The sequence below is a fragment of the Triturus cristatus genome, chromosome 9 (genome assembly GCF_964204655.1).
Source record: "Triturus cristatus chromosome 9, aTriCri1.1, whole genome shotgun sequence".
NCBI classification, from domain to species: domain Eukaryota; kingdom Metazoa; phylum Chordata; class Amphibia; order Caudata; family Salamandridae; genus Triturus; species Triturus cristatus.
In genome coordinates this window covers 1,224,740,627-1,224,751,716 of record NC_140592.1, presented here as the reverse complement: position 1 = coordinate 1,224,751,716, position 11,090 = coordinate 1,224,740,627, and the positions used below count along the sequence as shown (strand labels likewise).

At 43.9% G+C, this 11,090-nt stretch overlaps 1 protein-coding gene across 2 annotated transcripts in view; it reads right to left on the bottom strand.

Moving 5' to 3' along the window:
- Positions 1 to 2,058: 2,058 nt before the first annotated feature.
- SUSD6 (sushi domain containing 6) overlaps positions 2,059 to 11,090 on the bottom strand; it is a 159,453-nt gene continuing 150,421 nt past the window's right edge. The window contains exon 7 of one of the 2 annotated variants that reach the window (XM_085627308.1): positions 2,059 to 10,268. In XM_085627308.1, coding sequence (XP_085483434.1) covers positions 10,243 to 10,268 — 26 coding nt within the window. In that variant the 3' untranslated portion in view covers positions 2,059 to 10,242. The remainder of the gene's footprint in view (positions 10,269 to 11,090) is intronic. The other variant, XM_085627307.1, reaches the window with a different exon arrangement.

Genomic DNA, 11,090 nt, shown 5'->3' with positions numbered 1-11,090 from the left:
CTGTCTATATGGCTGACCAGCTCGCCATTTCTGCAGTCCCTTTGCAAACCTGTCGCCAGAACATCATCCGACTGGAGACAAAGAAGTGGGGAAAAAAAAGAAAAAACAAGGCAGCAGGCTGGCTCAATTAATGCCCCGCAGATCTGAAACAACTTCCTTGTATCCTTCAGGATAGCCCAAACCCTGTTCCAATTTCGGAAAGGGCTGAAGGCGCATCTCTTTAAAGAAGAAAACTTCATCATGACACAGTTGCAGTTAATTCACTCCCAGAAACCAGCTCCCTCTCCAATCACTCGATGACTTTGCCCCCAGGCCTGTGGAGCACTCTGCTGCTATTCAGCTAGGTTTGCATTCTACAAATACCTCATACATTCAATAAAACTGTATTCCATGAAGAATGAGTCTAGGTGTTTGAAGGAGTCCCTTGTACAACTGGAAGCTAGAATAGGGGTTAGCGGGTCACGTTGAACGTTCAGACTGGCAGATAAACATCATGGGTGCACAGCTTTGGGTGGGCTGTAGTTATTTAATTGGCACACCCACACTTTGCAGCAACTGGACAGGAGCTTATACAGCGAAAGCTACCACGAAAGCGGAGGCTCATGAAACAAATTTATTTATCCTGGTTCAAAAGAAGAAAGACGGATGAACATGGATAAGTGAGTGGAACAATAATGACTATTCATGTGGGTAAGGTGCCCAGCTCTGTGTTTTCTACACCCATTCATTCTGTCTGCTTCACACAGGTAGGCACAACTCTGATGCAAACATGATGGCACAGTTTCAAATCAAGTCTTGGGTCTTCCAGCATTTCGCTCACCGCAGAGGATTCCGGGCAGTCACCTGTATAAATGCAAGGCCTTGGGTTGAAATAGAGGACATGAGTGAGACAGGGGAGGGGAGTGTGTGGAGCCTTGAGGCACTCCGCAGGAAGGAATTAGTGGCCAGATGTGGAAACGAGAGGAGTTTGAAACTGTAAGTTGGCTAGGCCATTATCACCGGCCTCTTAATGTGCATGATGCCGTAGAAGGCAGTGCCTAATTGTACCGAACGTAGCCGACAGACACAGTAGGACGAGGGCAGCCAACTGGCAGCTAGCAATAGCTTTCTAAAGGTGCTAACTTGGCAAAATGCAGGGCTGCCTATCCTATGTTTTTATGACGTAAAATTGAATCCAATAGTGGTTAGCATTATTGGCATTCTGGGGTTGGTATTCTACTCTTAAAATGTCTAGCTTATTTCTAGGGGCCCTACGCATGGTCTCTGTAATGCACATAGGCACTATTCATACTTCCCTCCAAATTAACTAATCATTAAAATGGGCTCTCAAGCTTTTTGGGGCTCCTCACTTTATCCAATGCCCTACCCGGTCTTTAGCAAGTTGAAGATTGTGTAAAAACGGTTCTCTTTAATTGGTACCTAAGTGGGGAGGAGGGAAAAATGCACTTTTTTGTAACAGGTCAGAAACAAAAGGGAAGTTCAAAACACGTGGTCAAGAGTGGAAGGTCTACAATTTGAAGACCATGCCGTGTTTTCTAGCTTGCTGTCTGAGGGTCAGAGGACGACTTTTCTGTGATGCTTTTATGTACAATACACAATACGAATGTGAGCAGGACCCAGTCTTATAATGGCCTGGGGATCAGGGGTTTATTGTGTTGTTATTGCAATGAGAGTGTAATTCTAGAGAACGCTTATGGGAAAACATTAGGATAGGTTGGTGATAGTAAGGATGAAGGTATAGAAACTGGGGCTCCTGAAAATAATTCCAAGAAGTATGGTTTTCTCACACAATTTGTTAAAAGCACTGTGTGTAGTTTCTACCTAGCTTGAAAACATTAAGAATGTTGGCTAGTAATAACACTGTCTATGGTCTATGCCTATTCAGGGGCCACAAACTCTGGCTGACTTAAGGACAGGTGGGTGATTTATATGCACTACTGTCAACAAAAGGCAGAGCAACCAAGAGGGTTTGTGCACTTACAGCCGCCCCTCCACACACTATCTGCTACGGAAAAAACTACACAACATAATATGCAAATATGAGACAAAAGACTGAAATTCAATTTAAAAGAACCTTCCTTTTATTCTTTAATAAAATGCAGTTATATACAGAGAACAATTAAATTTAAATTAAACTTTATACAAATATTAAAATACTATCTTCACACCCACTGCAATGTACAGGATAGCTTCATACCCCCCAAAAAACAAAGCAAATAGAAAGAATAAGGTGACATGCTGCGGGAGCCGTGTGCAACATTATAGTCTCATTTTATATGAGTTTGGTTCACTTATGAAATCGTCTCACCAGCAGATACACACCAGTACTGTCCTGCATTCACTTCAGAACAGTGCAACTCTCATTCAAAACAGAACCTGTGTGAGGTGGAAGAGTTTGTAGACCTGAACTGGACAGCCCCTCCCAAATTAAATAAAATGGTAAAGAAAACATAAAAAAAATATCTAAATATGGGCCAGATTTAGATTTCGGCAGACGGGTTACTCTATCACAACGGTGACGGATATCCAGTCCGTTGAAATCTTAATCCCATTATATCCTACGGGATTTATATTTCAGCGGACGCGCTGTGACGTAGTTACCAGTCGTCTGCTAAAATCTAAATCATGCCCCATGTTTGCTCGCACCCAGCTTCGTAGTTCTACTGACAATGTTATTTATTTCCTCCCATGACTGCGAGTGCCTTCTAAGCCCCTCCTCCCACCCTAGTAGCAACAGCTGCCACACTTGCAGTGTTACTGCCATTGCGTCGCGGAGAAGGAAGAAGGGGATGACTCAGAGATGCCAGTTAAAAAGGTTTTTCCAGAGGCTGATGGAGAAAAACAGGCCAAATGTCAACCGAAAAGACAAAAAACAAAAATGTTGAGTTGTCGCTCAAAAAAATGGCTGCTAAAACTTATCTATATGTTAAGCTTACTTTATTAAAAGTCGATTTTACGCACAGAATTTAGCAATGCCTCCTAGAATGATGTGCCCTCTCGCCCTTCTATTAACCACGAAAATGCAATGAGACAGGCCCACAAGAGGGGCAAGGAAAAGATGGGATAAGCAGCATCAAACGGGCCTATAACAAAGTCTGGATAACACTTGTTGTTTAATGGTGGTCTTACAAGAGAGCATTGGGTACCAGAGCCTGGACTGTGGAAGAGCATAGAGAGCCTAGAAGATGGACTACAAAGCACATTAGGGAGAATGACATTTGTCCTCGTAGGAACAAAGTCAAAGCTCGCATTAGGAGTATAAGGGCAAAGATTCAGTTTCTCTACGTAAGTGAAGATTGTAATTTATAAACTTCCATATGACTGCAAATTTATAAATTTGTTCCTATTGCCACAGGGAACATATTTCGGCAGCAACCTTTTCTCGGGATAACATTCACACAAAAAAAAGATACATTTTCACCAAGATGAGTGGAAAAATGAAAAGAGTTCACTCATTTGCCTGACGAAGCAATTTGAAAACAATGGTATTTGTCTCCGTGTTTTTACCTGCAAAGCCTGCTTTTGCACATCTGTTTCTTAAAACATAAAAAGCCGTTCGCAAAACGTTTTCGGGCACATGTTAAGTGTCTAGGGCCTATGCTCTGCAACCATGCTCCATCTCTAGTGGTAAGCTCAAGCCTATCCCATTGCATGCTTCTGCAGCAGAAGATGGACGGTCCAGCCCGGGGGTGTTGGTGGAGGACACACTGAACAAACCCACCGAGCTCTTTCTCACCCCGGCTGTGCTATCCTTGGTACAGCCTAGTCCCTCAGTTCCCATATCGACCACAAGAGGGCACTCTTAGAAACAGGCTGAACACCAGCCTGAAAAAATTGTGAATTGACGGTTACAATCCTGATTTCCATGAGACCCTTTTAGGGCGCTCTGTTGCGCTTAAGATCCAATTAATAATAATTTCAAAGTGCAACAAGATTACACATGATACAGGGAGGAAGTGTTAGGAGTCCCCAGGGGAAGAATAATTTGGTGTGCCGGAAAATGCCGTGAACATGATGTACAAGAGCTGCTTAAAATGTACTAGGACCGCAGTGAGCAAGGCTGGGCTGCTCTCCCCCGAAATCCAAAGATTCTTTTTCTTTTTTAACAATTAGAACAGTGCTATTCGACTATCAGATGATCGTTCAAGGGGAATCCTTTCCTGTTTTGCAAAATCTGTGCAAGTTTTAAAACAGTTACTGCATCTCATGCTTGTATTCAAAGGAGTATGCATTCTTCTCTTTGGATTCATATAGCTACACATACATATATACACAGACAAGGGAAAATGGCTCTCGTTTTATCACCCATAGATTAGTGGGGGCTGGAGACTTGGGGTGAGTGACAGCTAGCATTCCAACCCAGGATTACACAGATTACTCAACTGCAGTTGTACCCCTCTCACCAACTAAGAGCATTACTGATGTAATCATTTATTTAATCCCACTATTCCATAATGGTGGCTTCTTGGTGCTCTACAAAAATGCAAGATGATCAGAATCTTAAAGTCGCTTATAAAAGATAGACAGTACCATTGCGCTTTCATTACGGCCGGACCTGGTCTCTATGGCCTGACTGGCTGTCCGGTGCTACTCCGCACCACAAACTTCATCCGAGAGTTTTCAAAAGGCCGTGCCAGAAGAGAGAATACCCAGTCAAAGTTGGGTGCTCCCTCACACGAAACACACAAAATGTCTTCCAGAAGTGAAAGTACAGTCATCAGTCCCGAACTAGTTAATCTGAGAGTTCCGAAGTCTCTGCCTGAAGAGAGAATGCCCCACCCTTAATTTAGGGGCTTCAAGGTACCAGGGACTTTAAGTAGGGTTGCATTAGATGACCAGAGAAGTGCCGAAGCAAACCACTAGAACTTGTTGCCTAAACAATGAGGCCCTTCTTACACCTGAAGTGATGAGCCCCACACTTCACCTGTCTGGTCACCAGAGCAAGCGAAGGACCCCATGCTGGGCACAGCCTAGCTATGTTGGAAAATGTGATAATCTAATGTAATGCTCAAGCTGTCTGTATGTGTTTTAGGTCTTACCTACCAGACAGAGCAAGCTGTCTGGTTGAAAGAGACCTATTGTGAACTTGAAGTGGGTGCTTTTTGGTTGGCCCTATTGTCAACTTTAATTTTCTTGTTCAATGGCTTGCCTCTCTTCTTGTGTTTGCTCTTCCCCTAGAAGGTGGCCCTTTTACAACCATTTTGATTGGCGGACTTGGATCCTTCAACTGTTCACATTTAGGTAGGAAACTACTTTTTTCATTTAGCACTCCATGAGCGTGCATGGGTTTTCTAACTTGCTCCTCTGGATGCTCTTGCCCCTGTCAAATACTCTCCCCTCCACTGTGCTGCTTCCCACATCTCCCAGTATGTCGGTAAACAGGGATATTTTAGATGGGGTATGCTGAAGAGCAGACTTTAAGGGTTGCTTTTGCTTTTTTCTTTCTGGCATTCCACATATTGCATGAAAGCATACGCTGTAGCACATGGAGGCATTTATGGTGCTGGGGGAAGGCCTTCTATTGCACTCACTCAACTGAGGTAGAAGGTGTACTTAGCACAACACTTCTCCTGGAGTCCTATAAATCTGCTCCCTGTGCTACTATAAACGATGAAATGGCCGAGTCCCATGGAAAGTAAATTAGGCCTTGGCATGAATTTCCTTTACATTTGGAAACTGCTCTAATTCTTTTTAGATTCTGTTCAGTTTGCTGACTGGAAAGTGAAACCATGCCATTTATAAAGAATGAAAATATTGAACTTAATGTATAGTACTGAGATACCATAGAATATGTGTTTGCTTTTCCTCCGGGACTTAAAAATGTTTTTTTTTTTAAACCTTTTATATTTTACAGAAACACTAGCAAAGCCAAATCTGGGGGCTCACCTTCTTGAGGTTAGGCCTACTGGCTTTGTCAATGCTTGTTTTCTTGATATTTCTCTTTCCAGGTCAAAGATGAGAGGTCACACATACAAGTTAGCATTTGCATGGTGCATTCTAGGTCTAATGTATGACCTGTATTAGTAGGCAGTGCAAGGAAACCTTTCTGCAGTTTTGGGTTTCTGAGTTATTAGAGTCAAAGTAGTTTGGCCCCTTATCACACTGGGTAGGAGTGTGACTGTCCCAAGCAGTGCTCAATTACTGTTACTACTGGCTTAACAAGGATGTGGTGCAAGGGGCTAGAGTGGTCGATCTCCAATTTGCGGAACCGGGTGTGCGTCTCGGTAATGACGCTCAATATCCTGTGATTCTGGGCAAATCACTTAATCTCCCTGTGCTAAACAAAAATTAATGTGTCCTTGTGTAACGTAACTGGTGCTCATGTAAAGCGCTCGGATACCAGATATCTTCGGGTCAAGTTTGCGCTATATAAAATCGCACAAACAAAAACAAAAAACAGTGAGCCCGCTTAGATTCCGAATTTGAACGCCGAATTAGCAGTGTAGTTTTTGGGCCAGTGAGAGAAGGATAGGACTTCTGATTAGGGTGAACTATTGCTCATAACCCAGCTGTGTTATTAGAGTACATTCTGTAGTTAGGGGCATCTTCTTGATAACCTGCGGATCGGATGCTTGGTTGTGTGCAAGAGGGTATACTGTGTAACGTGTTATCTTGTGTTGATGAATATGTGTGTTGGTACCAGCATCGCTCCATCGTGTTTAACAAGCTCAGGGTGGCCGTGCTGCGATTTACCATTTCTCAAAATAGGTGACCGAATGCATCAACCTAGGGTGAATCTGGGCACTTGCACCTCAAAAGATCTCCGTAAACACGGAGGACGAAAACTTCAAACCTGTGTTGATAACGCTGATCTCTGATGGTCACCCCGACAAACATGGAAGGACACTTTTTAGATACATGCAGATAGCATCTAGCCTTAAATCTGCAAGGCACCCCAAGATCTGAGCTAAACTTACTACTTGAAAAGAATCCCCAATTAGAAACTGGTTCAAGTCTTAAAAGTCCAATAGCTACCTGAAAAATCTGTCTTTTTGGATGCAATGAAGACTATTCTCACACTTTTGGGGACCCTGAAACCAGCTTGTTCACTCTTGGAACTAGTCTTGCATTGCTTCCTGGAGCTCTGTAATCGTACAGGAAAGGAAGGGACAACTGCAGAATGTTTCAGGCACATTTCTAGATGATGGAGAGCTTACACTGGTCCAGAGTGATAAACGTCCACTGAAAAAAAAGAGGCATCACTCTTCCTTCCCCCTACCAAGGATGCATGCTCAGTGACCTCTATAAAAGCTCATTTAGCATCCCATGAGAAACCAGAATTGTGTGGCAGCTGACGAGGTGGACGGCTTTTACAAAAAGAATTCTACACTTGTGTCTTGAAAACTCTGGTTCTTTGAATTACTGACAGACTTAAAAGAATAAAACCACCTGGAATAGCTGGTGTGAACCTTTTCTCTGAGCTGTGGACTTTAAGGAGAGACTGCAGTGACATCACCAGTTTTCCAATACAGTAGATCATGAAAATAAGGTTTTGCCATTATAGGGTTGATGAATAACCGTGTGTGGAAGGTCTTGATAGCCAAGGCGCACAGTATCAGGAATGTCGCCACAAACCAACCGACCCATTCAGGGCTCTTGCAGAGATCAAATGGGTCTCCCTTAACTCCCAGCTGATGAATCGCTGCCTCTTTGCCTTCAAACTAGCAATGTAGAATTCCTGCAGAGGGAGGACGTGCTGCAAAAGTGCCCAGGTTTTTCCACTTTTTGTAAATTGTACGCATGCATACATGTAGCCCCTAGAGTCATCTCATCAGGGGTCAGGAATTTTTGATAGGATTTCTTGTCTGACGTTCCCGTGCCTCCTCTATGTCCAAAACTGACTATGGTGGAGAAGACGGACCTGGTCTTTTCCTGTAGGCTGCAGTTGTCTGGGCAGGTTACCCGTGAGCACACCAGGCCCAGCTCATCACATAAGGGTTGTGCTGGTCACACCGGGCTTGGCTCATTAGAAGTACTAAACAAGGAATCTCTGAAAGAGTCACAGACTCCAAGGTCTTCAGGTGGAAGCTGAAGGACACAGTAACGGTCTGGCATTTAACCACAGTACTGCAAGAGCATCGCTTCGCAATCGAATAGCAACAGTCGTCTTCGAAAGCACAAAAAGTCAAGTCTGGTTTATCGACGCCCTAATGTTTGCAATTTCTGTGGAGGATACTGAAAGAAGTATTAACTTCTGAACCTGTAGTGCGCCTCCAGCAGGACAACGGAGCACTTACACGGTACAAGAAGACTTACTCACCCCTCTTACAACCCTTCCTTTGACTCACAATGGCGTCCAAAGAACAAGGCTGCTGCTTCCGCCATTCCTCAAGCTTCACTGATTAAGCCGAATATTGCCAGGCATCAAGTCTGACGCTCGCCCTCTTCCTCAACCCAAATATTCTAGAATTGTAGCCAGAACATTACATTTACTGGTAACAACGTAAGGGCAGTTGCATTTCCTTTCAGCAAGTTGGAAGGGAACCAAAAACTAATATTGCAGTGAAGTTCAAAAGACTAACGTAATATTCCTCATCGACCATAAAATTGTGGTTGGGCAACTTTGAGACTCCGGTTCTCAGCAGATACAGGGAGCTGCTGGTGAAGGAGGGCCAGTGGGAGAGGTTTTTAAAAATGTTTATAACTAGAGACTTTAGAGTGGGGAAAAAAGTGTAGGACACTTTCATATCTGGTATCCCTCAGGTGTGCCTGCATTGAATTCTCCACAATTACTACTGCAACTAGAACCATTGATAGCTAATTAGGTAGAAAGGAAGAAGTAGACCGGTGTTCCAGACTCCCCTGCTCTCATAAGTCCTGCTAATCCCCTCCTTGTACACTTCTGACGGGATTTAAACAGATTTTACATTAATCATTTGAAAATGATAAAACTGCCCATAAGATTCCTAAAACCAGGGGTAATGTGTTTGTGCATCAACGCCTCACTTCTAGAGTCTGGGGTCCCATGCCAAGTGCTCGTGGTTGCTAGCACTGTTCCCATGGAAGTTCCTTGGGTGACCCTCAGACCCAAAAATATCCTCTAGCCTGTACCGGACCACAGTGGTCCAAAGCAAAAAGGCTCAAAATCTGATAGAAAAACAAAAACACCCAGCAGAGAAGATTTAAGGTATTTCAAAGTCCTATAGTGATGGTCAGCTAAAAAAGGAGGGAGACACCCTCTCCTGACCTCCTGTGTGCAAAATCTGGTAAAATAGTGAAAAACTGTTTCTCTTTAAAGAACCTCCTTCCTAAACCTGAATGGTCAAGAAACAGGCACTGCTTTTTGGTACAGAAGTGCATGAGTTTTGAACAAAGTTCATCCACAGCCTACCTCTTACCCAGTTCACCCTACTCTCCCAAAAAAACGAGCTCCCTCTAACCCCATTCCAAGTCCTATTCGAGAATCTCCTCAGAGGTGGTCCACCTGCAACACTAAGAACTCAGCCAGTTCCCATAGAGGATTTATTCCCCCAGATTCGACACACACTTGGGAGAAAGAGGAAAAAGCAGCGATGAGGCTGCACTCACTCGAAGCCCAGCAACTCTCACTCACCCAATAATTAAGGGCATATGTTCACACGCCATACATACAAACAGATTCAGTAACAATTACGAGAGATGACTGCCAAACGCTTGCTTGGTGGGTGGAAAATCCACGGTGGCTCGTTCATGATTCAGAAGCTGCGCAGACTCATCTTCAAGCAGCGTGCAGGCATGTCTACTCCAGCAACGCGCAGGCTCGTCTACTTACGCTGAGCAGACTCATACACTCCAGCCACCAGTGAAGCATGGTGAATAAGACAATTCAAGCTTGTTCGGTCTCTGCTACGAGAGTACAACAAGCAAGCCACTGCAATCACCCCCCACTCTAAGGAGGCTAACACGACAGGCCTAGTGTACTAAGCAGCGTGGAAGGGGTGGGGGGGAAGGCACAGTTAATGCAGCGGCTACTCAACCGCCAGGGCGGCCGCTGCTGAACAATTGGCTGAGAACCCCTCCCCATCAATGGAGTGGCTGGACAGCAGGCGCGGCCCAGCATCTGCGCATGGAAACAGACTAAGGACGATGGCAGCCAATGTCTTCAAGTTTGTTATCCGGGTCACTGGTGGGTTAGGTGGCCGTTGCCCACGTGCACTGGGAGGGAAGAGTGCAGGGTGAGGTGGAAGGCCACAGAGTGCTGAAAACCGTAAAAGGGAAATGATAAAGAAAGACCCCCGGGTGACCAGGCTATTGTGGCTGCTTTCATGCTTCCTTTAGCAGAGGAATATCTGAAAAGGAGAAAACAAAACATCAGAACAGAACATCACACCCTCCTGGACACCCTCCTGGACAGGATAATTACAATGTGGACTCATTCACATGTTGCACTAGATCGAGCAGTTAATGGTACTAGCAACATTTTTTAATAAGCCTCTATATCTATATTTATTTTTTAAACCTTGCATCATACATATAAAAGGCCAGACAGGTGCTTGGAGTCCTCATTGCACGCACAGTTACTCAGGGTAGGGTCAAGTGACAGGGAAGGTAATTTATTCATGAACAGCGGTGCTCATTGGTAGCATTCCAACCCAATTTTCAATAATCAGGAAATCAATGTATGTAATTAATGTCTTTTAACACTGAAACATGTGACCCATACACGCCTTGTTTTGTAAGGATAAACTTTATCCAAAATCATTATTCATTAATCAAAACGTTGAAAAATGCACATGTGCAATGTGTCCACGGTTAACAGAGAAAAACCACAACCAAGTACTAAACAAGAAGGGACTGATATGTAAATCTTTGTGTTCATAATAAATAACGTTTCACGATTATTATTAATCTAATTTTAAGATGTCGTTTTTTGGTTAACCTACGATGTCAATGGCGTTTCGACCCTCATCAATTTACAGGAGACTCATCAGGACATATTTTGTGCCGGCATATCTATTGTAATTAATCAATGGATTGGGATGTGTGTTCTGTGGTCCATTATGGTGCATTGGAGATCTCTCCAAAATGGATACCTGCGAGAGCCAGTCTGATGGCTGCACAAATTTAGGCTGGTCCGAATGTATGCCGGCACACATGGTTGTGCTCACTAT